This window comes from Cimex lectularius, unplaced genomic scaffold, assembly GCF_000648675.2.
Source record: "Cimex lectularius strain Harlan isolate CLEC.00 unplaced genomic scaffold, Clec_2.1 scaffold372, whole genome shotgun sequence".
Lineage (NCBI taxonomy): Eukaryota > Metazoa > Arthropoda > Insecta > Hemiptera > Cimicidae > Cimex > Cimex lectularius.
Window position 1 is genome coordinate 223,016 of NW_019392954.1, and position 19,882 is coordinate 242,897.

Below are 19,882 nucleotides of genomic sequence, written 5' to 3' on the forward strand. Positions count from 1 at the left end.
GATTCGTGATCGTAGGATCAATGCTTGAATATTCCCTCGACCTGTCCATCGTTCGCCGGTCCTATCGATTGATAATATTCCCCCCTGGAAATTATCCGTGGCGTACGGTTACGTTTAGGGGTAAGCCTTGGATGGTTTCATTTTTAACCTTTTTCCAAAAGAGAATTGTGAAAAGATCGACCAGACGGTTTTTGGCTGAAGTGCTCCATTCAGGTTCAAAATCGGTTTTACATTTTATAAAATATTTCAAATTCATCGTCAAATGGAAGATTTTTTATAAAATTCGCTATTGAATATGTTTTGTATTTCTTCCAGAACAACGTTTTTTTTTCAGTGGTAAGCTGATTGGGTTATTAGTTTATTTACTATTAGCAAAACAATAAAATAATTCGTACACAATTAGTAAAGTAAAAAATCTCTCCTTTAAAAATTGCGAATGTTAGAAATATTACAATAATCCATCGATGCAATTTGTAAATACATATTAAGCTTTTCTTCCATCAAATTAACCGTTTTTTGAACCAACTTAGGCTTTTTCATTTTAAATTAATCATTTTAACTTCATCAAAACTTTTTAAAATTGAACCTAAATATTTTGCTCGTTTTATGGTTTCGCTTTAGTTTATGTGGTATTTTTTATGTCTATTGTAATTTTAGACAAATTAACCGTTTTCAAAACTCATATCAACAATTTGCGCTAAATTAACCATTTTTAACTGCAGACAAACCTTTTTTAATAGAATTCAATTAATCTATTAGGTTTCATGGTTCGATTGACTAAATAAATCCTTTTCAATTAATTAATCTTTAATTAAGGTTTAGGTTGAGATAAAAAAAGTCAGTGTCACGAGGGATTCGAACCCACGACCTTCGGCTTGATACTCCGCTGCTCTACCCCTTGAGCTATCGTGACCTCAAGGTACGGTCACCTACTCAACCTCAAGGTCACGATAGATCAAGTGGTAGAGTAGCGGCGTATCAAGCTGAAGGTCGTGGGTTCGAATCCCGCTCGTGACACTGACTTTTTTATCTCAACTTAAAACATTATTTAATTGAATTGTATTAATTCGTCAAGCGGACCACGAAAAATTATGAATTTAACTTTTTTAATAGCTTGGATGATTTCGGTATAGTTTATATTAATTGCTTTTTCTAATTAAACGGCTTAATAATGAAAAAACGAAGGAATGAAAATTGCACAATGTTTCTTTATGTCTATAGTATTTTTCGTCATATTAACAGCAAAAAATAATTATTTTTAACTTCAAATTAATTAATTAATTAATTTTTAATTTCAAACTAACTTTTTTATCATCTTTTTGATTTCACATTATTTTAATTGTATTAATTGAATTTTTTTTTAATTATTAGAAATATTACAATAATCCACCGATGATTTTCGAAACGCCAAATCACCGACGACATACAAAGCAAGATGATAGATGACCCACGACGATCAAACTGCTGACTGATACACACCAATGAAAAATAAATAAATCCGGAAATATTGGAATTCCATGTAGTTCCGGGGTTTCCCATGGGAAACCTACCAAACTTTATAAATGTCCTGCACTCAACCGGTCGCCCAACTGGCCCTGTGGTAAGCTCAACAGGTGAGTCATTTTTTTGTAATAAAAGCTAAAATGGGACAAACCGCCGCATAGTGGAAGTTATCCTTTGATTCCTTTTTCCCGAACGCACGACGAAAATTTTCAGTTCTTTTAGGGATTCAGGTTCAGCAAAATGCATCTTAGGCTTAATATCCAACTTACATACAAAATGTTATTTACACGATAAAACCAACCACTGTTAATGGCAAATAACTGACTCGAATAATTATTGAAACTAAACCTTAAAAAAATAAACATCATCTCTGGAATGCTGTCACTTTTGAGAATTTTGATTTGTATTGAACAAGAGGATTTTCATCAACCGAAGGATCCATATTTTAAGACTGAGCTCGAAATCAATCTTCTTTCCTAGAACAGTCTATTCCATCAACCAAACGTGTACAAATAGTTTTCGCAGCCATTTCCCAAAGGCACGTACTGTGAATTACATTCATCTTTGCACTTTATAGTTAATTTCTACAAGTAAAAAAGCAAAAATTAAATTTTTGGTATCTATCGAAACACAATAGACATAATTATTATTTAAATGTGTTTATATGTGTACTAAGAGTAATTATGGCGACATAATAGACTGAAAAGATGGTGCCACTTGACTTTTCGGAAATTTCTTCCAAAATTTTTTTTAGTTTTTCAGTCGAACGTACCATTTTTCGCGTCAAATTAACCCTCTTTTGCACTAATGTAACACTTTTTAATTTCAAATTAATTATTTATAACATTGAATGTAATTATATAATTGGCAATTAACCCTTTCTTTAAAGCCTTAAAAAACGGTTTTCGAGAGATTTTTTGGGCATGAAATAATTGGGCCTTTAAAAGATCACTTGAAAATTAACANTATTTATGCCATTAAAACTAATGTAAAATTTAATTAATTAGACTAACATTTATATACCTTAAAATTTACAGGAAAACTAAAGGATTTTTTTTATTTGAGCAATGTTAGAAATTGTGGTTTTTAAGAGCTCAATGATTTTATTTTATTTTTATTTTTTTTAAATGCGGAAATTTTATTTTACGTGCTTACACTTCAAACCATTTCCTAGGTTGTTATCTTAAAAAGGGTTAAATTGATACTTGAAAAGGAAAATTTGAGCTTATAAAACGTTAAGTTGAAATTAAAAAAAGGTTAATTTGAGAAATGAAGTGCGCTTTTTAACTTCATTTACGTTCACGTATCCAGTACTCGTTCAAAAGAAAATGTTAACAGAGTTTACAAAAACAATCTTCAAAAGATTAGATAGCCAGGCTAAAAGCACAAGCCTGTCATGTGTCACATGAAAGAAAGAAAGAAAAAAAAATCATTGAAAAATTTAACAACCAGGGAAAACTTAACAACCGTCCTAGTGAAAAAAAAATGCTGTTGTAGAAAAGATTCCAATCGGTTTTCAGCGATCTATTAGTTACTCTAAGGTGTGGAACGAGGTTGGTCGTAAGAAAGGTTGAAATATTGAAAAAATTGACGAGCTTTCGATAAATCCAAGCACTTCAACATCGGCGAAGTGCGGAAAGTTAAAACTCTATTGGTTGCCCCACAACTAAATGTACGAATTGGTTCAATGGAAAATTTCAAGAGGAAAGAGGAAAAAATGTCATCTATCAACGAGTTTTCTATGTTATAAAGAAAGGGTTTGACTGAAAACTATAATTAAAAAGGATTCACTTGGAATTAAAATGTGGTAATTTGAAATGAAAAGGGGGAAATTTGGATCAAAAATGTGTTCATTTAATTTAACATTCAATTTGTAATGAAAATATGCTAATTGGAAATTAAAAAGGAATAGGTTGGTGCAGAGTTAATTTGAAATTGAAACGTGTTAGTTTATAGGTTATATTAAAGTGTTAATAAATTAGCTAATTCAAAATTGAAAAAGGTCAATTTTAAACTAAAAAGGGATAATTTGGTGGAAAACGGAGTTATTTTGAAATTAAAAAAGTATAATTTAAAATGATACGTTAATTGGAATATAAAAAAGAATAAATTGGTGCAATAAGAGGTTAATTTGAAATTAAAAAGGATTGCATCAAACTAATACGTTAATTAGAAAATAAAAAAAGATAATTTGGTGCAATAATAGGTTAATTTGAAACGAGAAACGAATAATTTGGTACAAAAGGAGTTAAGTTCAAATTAAAAATATAATCTGATGCAAAAATGTGTTAATTTCACTTTAAAAAAATGGTTAATTGAAATATAAAAAGGGTCATTTGAAATTTAACAACTAACTTAAAAGGTTAATTGGATGCGAAAACGGTTAACTTGAGTGTGAAATTTGTCAACTTGAAGCAAAAAAGTTAAAATTTGATATTTTTAAATTAATTGACCCTTTTAAACGCTATATTAAAATAATTATAGTTAAAATGAACAATTATATTAACTGAAATATAGGAACGAAAGACTCTTTCTGAAATTTGAGAAAAGTCAGAAAGTGTGGTTTTTAACAGGTTTATTAATAGGTCAATTATTAATAAAATAATTAGGGCCAATAAAAAATTTCAAATTAAGAAATCAACCATTAAATGTCTAATTCTGAATAAGTTTTAATTTTTATTTAAATTTATTGCCATATCGTCTTCTAAATGCCCATTTTTTTCAAAATTAAAAAATTCAAACTATAAGAAAAATCATTTATTTCAATTTTTATTTCTTATTACTTCGCGTGATTTTATTTCATCCTATTCCTAGATTTTATATGTTATAAAGAAAGTGTAATTTCCAATTTAAAATAAGTTAATTGCCGATTTAAAATTAAAAAGGGATAATTTTTTGAAAATAAGTGTTATTTTGAAATTAAGAAATGCTAATTGATAGAAAAAGTAGTTTATTTGAAGGAAAAAGGCTATATACATTTGATTGTTTACACGTTTTCCTTTTTGTGATGTGATACGTCGATGGTCCATAAAATGATTTGTATTGCAAATTCTGAAAAAAAAAAATCTTTCCAAATGTTCTTTTTTGGTAGTGACGCTACTGACATAATTTTGTTTGTTTTATTGTAGAATCAATTTTAACATGAAATCGTGTCCGAGAAGCCATTTTGTATTAAGAACACGACTGAGCGATGGCCCCCCGAAGGTCTGAAAGTCAAGGCAAGGATCAAACTCATCCTTTTCGGTGTTGGCCATACACTCCCGGACACCTGCTTTTGCGGCAAAAACCGAGCAGGTGTCCCGCCTGTAGAGAGAGGTTATAGGGAGCGAGTAGGCATCGCACCCGACAAAAAGACAATCCTTTGGCACGAGAGTGGGTCGTTGTCGCCTGTTCCGATTTTTAAGAAAAACGGGGGTGTTTCCCCATCTGTAAATATTGTATATAATTATCGTGTAGCTGTACAGTGTGCATTTGTATGTATTTGTTGTTTATGTGAATGAGTACTTGAGAGGGCAGATGGCGGAATATCTATCACAATGCGTTGTGGGCTATATGACTTAATTGAATGCAAGTTTAAAAAGCAAATAACTACCAACAATCCACCAAAGGTAACAATATTTACAATAAAATTGGTGGAGTGTTGCTTTTTTTTTTGTTCAATATAAAATGAAAGTCCATTAGAGTTCATGGTCCGATTGACCCAATAACTTTTTTCAATTAATTAAACTTTATGTAATGTATTGGTTGAGATAAAAAAGTCAGTGTCACGAGCGGGATTCGAACCCACGACCCTCGGCTAAATACGCCGCTGCTCTACCACTTGAGCTATCGTCACTTCGATCCACTCGGACACCAATTTCCCAATCAAAAATGGCAAAAAGGAGGGAAAATTCGAAAGGTGGGGTTGAGATGGGAAGTTGGTGTCCGAGTCGAAGTCACGATGGCTCAAGTAGGAGAGTAGCGGCGTATTTAGCCGAGGGTCGTGAGTTCGAATCCCGCATATGACACTGATTTTTTTATCTCAACCATAACCATTACATAAAGATTAATTAATTGATAAAATGAAAAGCTCAAGTTGTTTTTTTTTTGGGGGGGGGGTCGGCGAACGGCAAAGGTCATAGCCGACACGCTAGAAAATTTAAATGCGGGGGTTAGTGTTCCTTCGTTTTCTTTTTCCATTACCATCTTCTTTTTTTACCTTCGTTTTTTCTCCTTTCTATTTTATGCGTGTGCGTGTGAGCGTATATGTAACACCCACGTCCACACGCAGGCGCATAAGGTGGCGGGACGGCCTCACTATTTCCCTCCAGATCTTCCGCTCTTTTGTAGCTCTGAGGGTTAGTAGTTTTCATATACCTCGTCCCCCAACCTCTCTCAATTATATCCCTTCATCTCTTCTGTTTCCTTGTTTTGGAGTTTCATTTCTTTTCGTTTATTTGTATTGGGCTAGGCGAATCTGCGTTAGAGTGATTGCAGATTCTCCAAGCGATCTTTCTCAGGACGGGATACATTGGACTAATTCGCGTGGATACGTGTGTCACCTGACTACCGACTCACTCTTCTTGTAGTGGAGGGACGTTCGGATGCTTGGTGACCCAGTGCTGCCCCTCACAAGTGCCGAAGTGCCCTAATACAATTTTTACAATAAAATCACCATACACACCAATAAATTGTACTAACCTAGGTTGGAGGGCCCGGGGGACATTCCACCGGAGCCCTCCCTTAAAATCTAACCGTTATAATGAACCTTTCACACATACTAATAAATATATTCACAGGACTTCATTCATATAATATGTACAATTAAAATAAGGTGGGCAGTGGAGTGTGGATTAAAACGCCTCTGCCTCACCTCTCACTCATACAATTACCTACAACTAAACCTAAATGTGGTGTGTCTGTGGGGTACTCTATATTCCGCCACAGACCCGACCACTTTCACTAATAACTAAATTGTCCGGTTTTCGGCCCTATGGGGTACTCTATATTTCGCCACAGGTCCGACTCCCTTAGACGAAACCATTCTCGCAAATAAATACATTCACACCAAAGTAAGATAAAAAAGAACCACGTGTGAAGAGAGCTAGATATGAATGTATATATTTATCCTCTTCAGATACGCAACGAGGTTATCAGTATACTCTCTGTTGAGTTTTAATACTCTAATCATCTCTGCTGGAAGGCCACACCTGTCACGGTATGGCTCTAGGTTGATGCATTCTTCTATCAGGTGTTGTACTGTCATCCTAGCGCCACATACGGGGCACCTCCGGGGTCTCTTTCCGATAAGAAGGTGTCCGTGTGTTAACCTGGTGTGGCCTATTCTCAGTCTTGTTATAATGATAGCTTTTCTTTTATCCAAATTCTCCGAGACCCACGGCTTAACATTCGGCTTAATCGGGTTCAGCTTTTCGGTCATCCCAGTCCAGCGGGTTTGCCAGTTGTCCCAGCTTGTTCTTCTTAAATAGTTTTTAACATCCGCTGGACTGATTGGGATATCCGGGTCACTAGGCATCTCCGCCGCTTCCTTAGCCGCCTTGTCGGCCTCCTTATTTCCTTTGAGGCCGACGTGACCCGGAATCCATAGGATAACAACCTCGCTTCCATTAACTTGTATGGCATTTAATTGCTCGTAGAATAATCTAACCAGTGGGTCGACAGAGAATTTATTCTGGACAGCTGAGACAGCGCTGTGCGAATCTGTACATATCACAAATTTTCCTTTTCCGATGATCTCGCCCAGCGCTGACAATATGGCATACATCTCTGCGGTGAATATGGTGGCCGTCCTCGGGAGAGAGGTTTTCTTAGTATTCTCCCCCGTACAGACGGCACAGCCTGGTATTTTAGTTAAAAATATATTTGTTAACCCTTCAATTCCCGTGACCCAGTCTGGATGAATTTTTTTAAACAATGTTTTTATTAAGTTTGAAATTAATTTTGTTGTAACTATTGTTGCCTTAATAAAAACATTGTTTACAAAAAGCATCCAGACTGGGTCACGGGAATTGAAGGGTTAACAAATATATTTTTAACTAAAATACTACGTCAATACTTGAGCCTTTCATTTTATATTGAACAAAAAAAAGCAACTACGTGTCCGCTTTTATCGAAGCTAAAAGGCAAAAGAGCAATTTTCTCTCATTGTATTTCCGTTTTTTTACGTTGAGCATTTATAAGATGAGACGGCCTTTGGTCGGCGAATAAAAACAAATTCAACTCTGTAACCATTTCTTCCCTCCGGGACGTCAGGAAGCCGGGTGCGGCCTAGTTTGTGGTTTTACGGCTTAAAATTAGCCGCGACCATAAAAAACGAACCGAGGGTTGACAAATTACAGAAGCTGACTGTGTGAGGAAGGCTGTAACTTTTGCTGTGTTAACGGATTACCTGCGCCGACCCGGGCTTGACAGTGTTGAATGCCATCAGTTCTGGGCTGGCAAACTTTCACCCCTTCAATTAATCTGATAATGTGTAACGTACGTGTTTGTTTTATAATAAAAAAGAGCTAGCCCATATATTTGAACTTGATATAATGTTATTTTAACTTCCCAATTCCTATGGCCACTCGGTAAGATTTTTCCAATCATTTTCCTAAAATATCAATTTCTTTTATTTAAAAAATTTAAGAGGCCAACTTTGTAACAAGATTAACTGTATATATAAAGTGGAAGGTTTATGAGCCGACAAACAGCTGAGGTCATGGCCGGCCCTCCGCGTGTAATCCTTCTTTTTCCTGTCTTTCTCGCGTATTTTGTATTGAACTGCAGCCATTTGAGCATCTCGATCTGGTTCCTGACTCTCTGCTTTTACTTGTATATTACGTCGCTATTTTAAAAAGCTAGCCTCTTGTTAGTACCTCAGGTTGTCAATTTAAGAATAGATACACAACATACAATACATAACATATATATCGCCACAAACATAGAAGTCTGGTCACATTCACTCCCCCAGAGTACTCGATATTCCTCGGGGCGGGGTAAATAACCCCTTCCTTTCATGCTTAAATTACATTCATTCCAACAGAGTAAAATATAAACAACATACAATACTAACATAAAAGTCTGGTCACATTCACTCCCCCAGAGTACTCGATATTCCTCGGGGCGGGGTAAATAACCCCTTCCTTTCATGCTTAAATTACATTCATTCCAACAGAGTAAAATATAAACAACATACAATACTAACATAAAAGTCTGGTCACATTCACTCCCCCAGAGTACTCGATATTCCTCGGGGCGGGGTCGAACCCACTCCATTCGCGCTAATAACTTACTTTTGCTCCCCAGACATCACACACTCACCCCAGAGTACTCGATATTCCTCGGGGCGGGGTAAATAACCCCTTCCTTTCACGCTAATAAATTACGTTCATCCTAATGTAATAACATAAACACCACACAAACACGACACAAACACTTCAGACACAACACAAGCACAGAACAAACACACATAAACTATATACATTTGAAGATCCCTATAGCCCTGAGGTACCGGTACAGCGATTTGTGCCCGCTGCCGTGCCCCAAGACTACGCACAGGTCCGACGATATTCCAAAATATTGCCTATAAACGTCGAGCCTTCTACAATTGAAAAGGTGCTCGACTGTTACTCTATCTTTGCATAATGGGCACCTTTGAGGTCGCTTTCCTGCTAGAAGGTGCCCGTGTGTAATCCTTGTATGACCTATGCGTAGTCTTGTCAGTATGACCTTTTCCCTTTTTGACCCATTTTCCGTGAACCAGGGACCGACGTCTTTCTTAACCTGCCACAGTTTGGCAGGGTTATTCCTATTTTGCCGATCCCAGATTAACTGTAAATCCAAGAACGGGTAAAATATATGGTTATTTTCGCCTTAAACCAGATTTTAAATGAAGAAATATACTTTTTTTAAAGTGCAATTTGAACGCAGATTTTTGAAACTGAACAAGCAAAGATCGTCATTAGTCAGTTTTTGTCATTGTTAGTACAAGTAAATGGCGAATTGCAAATATATATTAAGCTTATTCTAACATCAAATTAAACCGTTTTTTTTTAACCAACTTAGGCTTTTACATTTTAAATTAACCATTTTTAAATTCAACAAAACTTTTTTAAATTGAATCTAACTATTTTGGTTATCTTTGTGATTTCGTTTTAGTTTGTGGTATTAATTGAAGTTTCTTCCATTGAAATAGCTTATTCATTGAAAAACGAAAGAATGAAAGCTCTACCATATTTTTTTATGTCTACTGTAACTTTAGTAAAATTAACCTTTTACGACCCTCATATCAACAATTTTACACTAAATTAAGCTTTTTAATTTCAAATTAATCATTTTTTTAACTTCAAATTAATCATTTTTTTAACTTCAAATTAACCATTTTTAACTGCAGACTAATATTTTTAATCGTTTCGATGATTTCGTTTTAGTTTACATTAATTGCTTTTTTTCTAATTAAAAGGCTTAATATTTAAAAAAATGAAGGAACGAAAATAGTACCATGTTTGTTTATATCTATAACATTTTTCGACCAATTAACCCTTTTTGCCCCGCATAACAATAATTTTTGCACCAAATTAACACTTTTTAATTTCAAAATCATTATTTTTAACTTCAAATTAACTTTTTTCATTTTAAACTAACTTTATTTTATATTGTATTAATTGAAGTTTTTTCTTATTACAGAGCTTAGTATTTAAAAAAAGGAATGAATATTACACGATGTTTGATTTTTCGTCTTATTAACAATTTTTGCCCCTCATAACAAAAATTTTTGCATCAAATTAGTCTTTTTTAATTCCAAAATCATTATTTTTAACTTCAAATTACATGAAATATAAGCAGTTAAATGAAAATTTCTATATCGACAATTTTCTTTTAAATATAAATTAATTTCGCTCTTTTTTTGTGGAGGTGCTGAAGGAAAAGAAAACATGAATGATGTGTCTGTGATGGATGAGTAAAAGACTGATGGACGACGAGATGCTATGATAATTTTTTTTACGAGGGTTTGCAACAGCAGAGGTTATATGAACCCTCGGGGTGCCGGTGTTTTTGGAAAAAAGCCCATTTGTAAGTATGTCGGTTTCGAATGCAGGGCCGCTGGATTCGAACCCGGGACCTTAACCTTACAGTGATGAGCGCCGTGTCAACGCCTAAACCGTTGCGGCCACCTACGCCCCCGATTTCGCTCTTATAAAACCATATGATAATTAACGACAATTAACATTAAAAATCATAAAATTTAATATAAAAACTTCTTCTTTTAATTTGAGATTTTTTTTGTATATAAAATAATTGATATCTTAAAAACCAAATTAGATAATTATTGCAACTAATGCAATGAAAAATGATATAGATTTAAATATAACATATTATAATATATATAATAAAAACAATTGATTCGTGTCGTAATTTGACAAATCAAAGTAATTGTAGTTTTTAAGTGCCCAATTATTTTATATTTAAAATAAATCTCATAAAGAAGAATCGTTTGTTTTTTATTTAATTTTAGATAATTTTTAATTTTAATTAATTCTTATGAGTTCTTCTAAGGGCCCAATTATTTTATATTAAATTAATTTTCTGAATGAAGGAATGTTACTTTACGTCTTATACTCGCTGGTAGATGTTTTGTTTTAACGTAAGCGTTAATTGGAAATTAAAAAGGGCTAGTTTGAAATTAGAAAGGTTAATTTGAAATGAAAAAAGGTTAGGTTTGTAGGTAAAAAAGATTGACATAAATTTTAAAAGGGTTAATTTAATGCGTAACAGGATTAAATTAGGATTACAAGTGTTAATTTAAAATTTAAAAGAGGCAATTTAAAATTAAAAGGAGTTATTTTGACTAAAAAAACCTGTAATCTTATCAACCGTTCTTGGTTTTATTGATTTCAAAGTATTATACAACGTCAACAAATAACAGCAATAACAAAATACAAAATAATTTCTTGTATATACATTCATAATTACTACTTTGATTCTTGAAACTGTTCCTTTACATAGTTGGTGCAAATTTTATTTTAAGAAAAGATTTTTCATCCTCTGACATTTTTTCTTTCGCGTTTCTCTTGAAAGTTTCCATCGAATCAATTCGTACATTTAGAAGTACCCCACCCACCATGGGGGTTTGACTTTCAGCACTTCCCCGATGTCGAACGGGTTTTGATTTATCGGAACCTCCGCCCTTTTTTAATCCGGTAAGCTTTTTCACGTTCACCCTCGTTCTACACCTTCAAGAAGCTAATAGATTGTCGAAACGGGTTCAAAGTAAACGATTCTTTTCAACCATAGATTTTTTACTAGGACGGCTGTTATTTTTTCCCAGGTTTTGTATGCGTGTTTTTATTTTGGATGTGACACGTTTTCGACACACTTGTGCTTTAGCTTGGCAGTCTGATCTTATGAAGGTTGTCTGTGTAATCTATTTTAACATTTTCTATTGGACAAGGAAATGTAAATGAGGTGGAATAAGCCAGGTGGAAAGCCTTTTTTCTGTATAATGCGTCGAGCTCATTTGCTAAGAAAAAATAAGTAAAGAAATCCGAATTTCGATGATTTTATGGCATTCCAAATGATTTTCCATATTTTTTGTAAACGGATCTTAAGTAAGAGCAAGAGAATTGTAATGGTATCCATTTAAATCTAGGACATGTTTTTATCTACACTTGTCATTTCACTTCAATTTAGAATCGCTAAAATAAGAGTAGGAAGAAAAAAAATTAGTAAACGGTCAAACGTCGCGAAAAGTGGTGTTGAAGGCAAATTATTGGGAAAATGTTATGAAGCGGGATCCATAAACGTATGTCGGTACAAGATGAGAGAGGTCTCCCGGGTTATAAGCAATAAAACCCGGCCATGCGTAATGGCTAAAGTGCGACGGGACTTCCTTTTCACTCGGACCGTGTTTATACGCCTGATTCGGGGCGAACGTTGAAACAAGAGGCCAGACGCATGCCAATGTTTCGATTTCAAAATGGTAACATAATTTTCCAAAAATAAATACAATTATTAATCGTTGCTATAATTATTGGTATTACAAAATACCATGTTTAAATTCGAACGAAACTTAAAAAATATGTCTAATTAAAACGAACTCAAATAGTTTGAAGAACGATATTTTGCTTAACGTAGAGATGGACTCAGTTTCCAGTCAGGGGTGAGGGTGTTTATAATTTAAAGATAGTTCTGCCAAGCTTTCGATTTTTTTTTAAATTAGTTAGTTAATCCTTATGTAAGGTATTGGTTGAGACAAAAAAGTCAATGTCACGAGCGGGATTCGAACCCACGACCTTCGGCTCAATACGCTGCTGCTCTACCACTTGTGCTATCGTGACTTCGATCCACTTGTACACCAACTTCCCATCTCAACTCCACTATTAGAAGTTTCTCTTCTTTTTGCCATTTTTTAAATGTCGTGTAATCAGGATTGGATTCTCGGCGACATATGAAATGGCCGCGGAAAGCTTTAGTGAAACTATACTTCATTTTACTTATTACACCCATTAGAGTTCGTGGTCCGATTGGCCAAATAACATTTTTTAAATTAATTAATCTTTATGGAATGTATTATTCGAGATAAAAAATGGCAAAAAGGAGGGAAAATTCGAAAGGTGGGGTTGAGATGGGAAGTTAGTGTCCGAGTGGATCGAAGTCGTGATAGTGGTAAAACAGCGGCGTATTTCGCCAAAGGTCGTGGGTTCGAATCCCGCTCGTGACAGTGACTTTTTTATCTCAACTAAAAACCTTAATTAATTGAAAGATATGAATTAATATAATCATATTTAATTTTTCATCACTTTTAATTTTACGTTCATAATTAATTTTTATTCGATCGTATTTATTTAGAAAACAAATCTTAAAATAAAAGTGAAATCCAGTAAAAATTTTCCATTTAATTTTCTATAATTTTAATTGTAATTAATTTGCATATGGGCTTCTAAGGGAAAATTCGAATGGTGGGGTTTAGATGGGAGGTTGGTGTCGGAATGTATCGAAGTCGCGATAGCGCAAGTGGTAGAGCAGCGCGTATTAAGGCGAGGGTCGTGAGTTCGAATCCCGCTTGTGTCACTGACTTTTTTATCTCAACCAATATCTTACATAAAGATTAATTAATTGAAAAAATGTTATTTGGTCATTCGGACTACGAACTCTAATGGACTTACCATTTTTTTTAAATCATCCTCAAGACTTTTCTCTTCAGGTCCGTAATTCAATTTCTATAAAATAGAGGCTTTGAATAGTGTTTAAAATAAACCCGAATAGTTTAATTGGTAATTGGTTTTTGGAAGAAAAATTTTCGGCCTATTGTACTGGTAGCTTTTTATATTTCGTTGTTGTAACTTTTCGTTTGTCCTACTTTATATAATTAAGCTCAAAAACATTAATTTTTTACTTCTACAAAAATTCGATTTTAAGTTCTTTTTTTACGAGGGTTCGTAACAGAGTCATATCAACCCTCACGGTGCCGGTGTTATTGGAAAAAAAAAACCGTTTGTAAGTATGTCGGGTTCGAATGCAGGACCACAGGATTCGAACCCCGTACCTTTACTTTACACTGATGAGCGCCGTGTCAACGCCTAAATCGTTGCGGCCACCGACGCCCCTCTTTTAAGTGCTTTAAGTGCTTACAGTGGTAAGTGCCTAAACCAACGTGAAAAGTAACAAAGTAACACAAAAGTGAAATAACAAACAAAAATCTAAGTTTTTATTTCTATGAAAATACGGTTTCAACATCTATAAAGAGTGCTTAAAACGAGCAAGAATGATGTTCTAACAATACTTTTGCTTATTTTACTGGTAGCTTCTTTTCGTTTTTCTATTTTTTTAAACTAAAACTGAAGTAATTAAGTAAAAAAACATATATTTTTTATTTCTTACGTATAATACATAAATACGTTTCTAAAGGTTTTCAAGAGTGCTTAAAACGAAGCCGAATAGTTTTTTATAAACATTTTTCATGCTTTACTGTCACTTTTCGTTTTTGTAGCATTTTGTTCATTTCAAGTCACGTAATTAACTTCAGAAATTATAATTTTTTATTTCTATTAAAATACGTTTTAAACAGCTTTTATGTGTACTTAAAGCATAGAAGAATAGCTTTTGAAAAACATTTTTTCTAGCTTACTGGCAGCTTCTTTTCCTTTTCTGTAACTTTCGCTTATTTAATCTCCTGTAATTTAAAAAAAATTCTAATTTTTGATTTATTTGAAAATATGATTTTAATGACTTTAAAATTTCTTAAAAGTACCTAGAATAGTTTTAACAAAAATGCATGCTTTACTGGTAGCTTCTATTTGTTTTATATAACTTTTTTTGTCTTAAAATCATGTAATTATGCCAAAACATATAATTTTTTGTGTTTATGAAAATGTGATTTTAATCGCTTTAAATAGTGCTTAAAGCAAACCCGAATAGTATTTTTGAGAAACTTTTTTTGTCTACTTTACTATGTAGTAATTTTTTCGTTTTTGTAACTACTTGTTTATTTTTTATAAAAAGTGGTTTTTAAGGGTTTTAAATTAATGGTTAAAAGAACCTGAATAGTTATTCGTAACACTATTTTCGCATAGTTTACTAGCGTTTTTTTTGTAAATTTTTTTTTATTTTTATTTATTTCTGTTTTTTATTTATTTCTATGAATATGAGTTTTAAATGGCTTAAAATTGTGCTTAAAACAAACTAGAATGGTTTTTTAAACTTAACTAATCTCTTTACTCACCTTACTGGCAGCTTTTTCGTTTTTGTAACTTTTTCTTTATTTAACCACACATTAAGTCCAACATTTCTAATTTTTGTTTTCTATGATTATTCGTATTTAAAGGCTTTTTAGAGAATGCTTACAACGAACTGGAATGTTTTTTGGAACACATTGTCTACGTAGTAGATTTTTTACAATAATTTTTCCGTATCAAAAAAACCCTTTAATACAAATTTTTATGAAAGATGGAACAAAAAATTCTTCAAATTTTTGACCATCAGTCAACAATTTTTTACGAAAATCACCAAAATAATGATTTTTTGAAAAAAAAAAAAAAACTACCAAGTACGGACTTTAAGACTATACAGAGGGTATTGCAAACTTTGCCAATAGATTTTACCTTCAAACTGGAACGAAAAATCCTTAATTAACTATGGTCTGAATCGCAACAGTTTCGGAGTTTTTCCTAATTTTCTGATTTCTTAAGATTTCACGACCTTGCTTCAAATAAACAATGAAAACTCCAAAACTAAAAGGTTTTCCACAAATCCGTTCATACCATTGCAAACTACGTTAAATTTCCAATATGACGTGATCGATACTAAACTTGTAAACGCTGGGAAAATAATCGTTTTGGTAGCCGGAATTTTGAAAAAAAAAATTTCAAAGTTGAAAAACTTAATATAGTGATTCTAAACTACTATTTCCAAATCTAGAGACCAACAAATTTCAGAAAACGTACTCCATTTAATATCCTTTTTAGTGGTGTACTTGCTTTTTTAATTACATTCACTAGTTTTCGTGATAGCAGTAAGATTCGAATCCCGCTCGTGACACTGACTTTTTTATCTCAAGTAAAAACTTTAATTAATTTTTTCATTACTTTCTCCAAAGATGAGGAAATCAATGAAAGAAGGTAGAAAGCCGTGGTTGACGTTAAGGTGGAACGATTAATAATAATAAAAAAGTTAAAAAACTGAAGGAAATTTTGAATGAATTTATTAAACGTTTTTGGTCATAAATGACCTGTTCAAATGCATTATTTAGGATGAACGTGGAAACAAAATGTCAATCTGTTTCGGTTTCCAAAGAGAAAAATAATTTTTCATAATTTAATTTAATGGCAAACCGTTTCTAAAATCTTTATTAGTAACGAAAGAAGTTTTAAGTCAAAAAATTATTTTAATTTAGCAAAACCTCGTATAAAATTAATTTTATACCATCATTTGCATAACGGTAAATATAAATTAAACTGGGAATTAGTTTCCAATGAAATTGAAAAGGAAAACAGATTGTTGTCCGGAGTGGAGAGAGAGAATTCAAGAGATGGGCTACTGTCTTTGCAAACGTTTTGACAATCGAAACCACATCTGATTAATTCAAGAGAGGATTGTTTCGCCTTACCTGAACGGAGTGAGTCCAAGGAGCACTCCCATTTTCATTTTCATCAGGCTCAAAATATAAATCATTCCTCGGATATCTGAATACCAACGAGGCCATGATTTGTACAACTGAAAGATGGAAATTTGCAATAACGGCTCAATCCCTTGGGTCTTGTATTTGAAAGTCAAATCATTTTTCCTAAAGAGAAATATGTAAACGAGTAAATCCGATCATGCTCCGGAAACAAAAGCGAACAATCAGCTAATAAGCCAAAAAACTTTATTATCTCATTTTTTATTTCCAACTAGGACGCCTTTCTTTTTAATTCTACATTAAAAGAATACTGAACACCTTCGTAATTATTCTACTTCGTTACATACATTCTAAAAACCTAAAAAAAGAAACCTTGACCTTCTAATCCCGTCTGCTGAATAAATTAAAACACAAAGGCCGTTACAAACTTTTAATGTAATTTGCTATTATCGCGACCTTATTTAGCAACTTTCGCAACCACTATCTGTTTTATCTTAACCGAATTTTTCACAAATCTGTTGGTAATTTCAAACTTTGGTACTAAAGAATACTTACAGATAGGACGAGTAATCGTCATTCTTTTCCAAAATGGCGTTCAGGGCTGCGTGGATCACTTCATTCTGAAATAAAAGAAATAAACGATTAAAGACGTCTACATTATCAAGCATATGAATAAAAACATTAAATTGCTTAAAACAAACGTGAATAGTTTTTGATAAACACGTTTTTGTCTAATTTACTAGTAGCTTCTTTTCGTTTTTGGACATTTTTTATATAACCTAATAAAATTAAGTTTCAATTTTTTTTTCTAACACAAATAAAAAAAGTTAGGTTGCAATCTGTACATAAGTAAATATTTAGTAAAATATACTAGTTTTCCAGTTTTTCCAGGATCATTTTACAATTCCTCCGAAACAAAAATTATGTATATAGTATAAAATGTATATCGTATAAAATTATGATTAATTTATTAAAATTATGAATATTCATAATTTTATATTATATACGTTTTATACTATATACATAATTTTTGTTTTTACAACTTAATTATATATTGCATTTTTCGCATTATTTTTTTGGGTTTTATTTTTTATTTATTTATTTATTTTTTACGAGGGTTCGTAACAGCAGAGGTTATATGAACCCTCGGGGTGCCGGTGTTTTTGGAAAAAAGTCCATTTGTAAGTATGTCTGGTTCGAATGCAGGGCCCCTGGTTTCGAACCCAGGACCTTAACCTTACACTGATGAGCGCCGTGTCAACGCCTAAACCGTTGAGGCCACCGACGCCCATAGAGTTTCATAAATTCTTTTTTTTCTATCAAAATAACAGGAACTAGATTATTTTTACCTACTTTCCTAGCAATTTTTTTGTGTATCTAACCTCCTGTGATTAAAACCAAAATTTCTAATTTTTTATTTCTATGAATATTCATCTTTAAATGCTTTTACAGAGCGCTAAAAACGAACATGACTTTTTCGAGAAACATATTGTTTTGTGTACTGTACTACATTTGTTTATCTAGTAATTTTTTTCTATTTTTTTAATTTTTGCGTTCCAAAAAAGCCTTTAATACAAATTGTTCTGAAAGATGAATTTTTTTTCTTCAAATTTTTATCTTTTACCCCACAATTTTGTACGAAAATATTAAATATAATTTATTATATAATAATAAATAAAGATTCTTTTTAACAAACAGAAACTATCAAGTGAAGGATTTTGCCGTGTAGATGGTTTTATCCGCACCCATCTTGAACAATCTGTGATAAAGTAAAAGGACATTATGCAGGGGGGTAAGTAAGGACTTTAAGACAATAAACTACATCTGATGGCACAAAGATGATCTCTGTAAATTTAATTGATTTAATTCTTATTAGTCTCACATTCAATGTAAAGACATAAAATTTAAACCTTCATAATACACCCTGTAAGAAAAAATATTCAACATTCAAAGGGTAACATCGTTTTTGTTTTTTGAGTAGAACGCTGCATATCGAGGACAAGAAACTTTCTCAATGTTGAACCAGTCGACAAATGTCTATCCTTCTTTGAGATAAAATTACTTGGTTAGGGACTTTAAAAAGTGATTAAAACGGACCCGAATTTTTTTAAACATTTTAAACAACTGTTTTACTGCTAGTTTCTGATAGCTTCTTTTCGTTTTTGTAACATTTTGTTTATTTAATCTCATGTAATTAAGCAAAAACTTCTAATCTTGGATTTGTATGAAAATACGTATTTAGAAGCATTAAAGAGTGTTTATNATATATATACATATATATACACATATATATCTGTGATTGTAAGATCTGTGAGATAAAATCATCCCTATTGTTTAAAAGAAACCACACCGAATCTTTATTAAGGGATACTTTCATACAAAGGAAATATATAAGTTGAGAGGGATTTACGAGTTTCTTCCTTTTTTATATATTATAAATTCCAATATTTTCCATTGCTCCTGAAGATAAGAAAGAAAAAAGTTTTCTTAATCGGATCTATGAAGGAGTTTTATAACCACTTTTGTTCCTACCCTTAGTGGATGCTTTTCCGTTTCTCATAACAAGATTCGAGTAATATTGCCAAAAGTTGGCCGGCCCATGCCACCACCTTTTATGTTCTTTGATTTAATAGCAGGGAACTTCTCGGAGAGGAGAACGTCTCGGATGTCTTTCCCCTGGTTGAGACTGTCATCGCCCTCTTTTAATACTCACAACAATGTGGCCGAGGAATTTACAAACTGTCTTGTTTTTCCACTCGCCGGTTTAAACATAACTGTTTATGTCCGGTAGAAATCTCATTTATCACAAAAAACGATCGGTCATTGTTTATTTCAGACCAGTAGCGCACAAAGCGAAAAATCCTTTTCACATAAGAAAAACATTTTCTGTTTATACAGCATTCGCAGATTTAAAAAAAAAAATTTATATAAAACTGCAACAGGAATTTATGAAATAAGCAGATAAAGAAAGAAAAAACATAACTAGCATGTTTAGCGCGAATTTTAGCCACCCATGGATGACTAACATTAGTTTGATAGTATATTATGAAAACTATCTCTTAGCGAGTTGTAATGAAACGATAATTTTCAGTGGATTTGGTTAGGACAGTAAAACAAGGGCAAAAATTCTCCATAACGTTAGTCAGCGACATAGCCTTAGAAATACTAGTACGTAAAAACCTCATACCCAAAATAGTCGGTGAAAACACCCAAACATCCAATACATGGAAAATCATAACATCCTAATGTTATGCGCCCGTATTTTCGAAATTGTTGGCAAAC

At 32.9% G+C, this 19,882-nt stretch overlaps 1 protein-coding gene across 1 annotated transcript in view; it reads right to left on the reverse strand.

Moving 5' to 3' along the window:
- LOC106663391 (head-specific guanylate cyclase) overlaps positions 1–17,367 on the reverse strand; it is a 199,626-nt gene extending 182,259 nt beyond the window's left edge. Inside the window, exons 1-2 of the mRNA XM_024229455.1 lie at positions 17,341–17,367; positions 17,156–17,220 (exon numbers count right to left, since the gene is read on the reverse strand). Of these exons, the coding sequence (XP_024085223.1) occupies positions 17,156–17,220; positions 17,341–17,367 (92 nt within the window). The remainder of the gene's footprint in view (positions 1–17,155; positions 17,221–17,340) is intronic.
- Between the last annotated feature and the right edge of the window lie 2,515 nt (positions 17,368–19,882).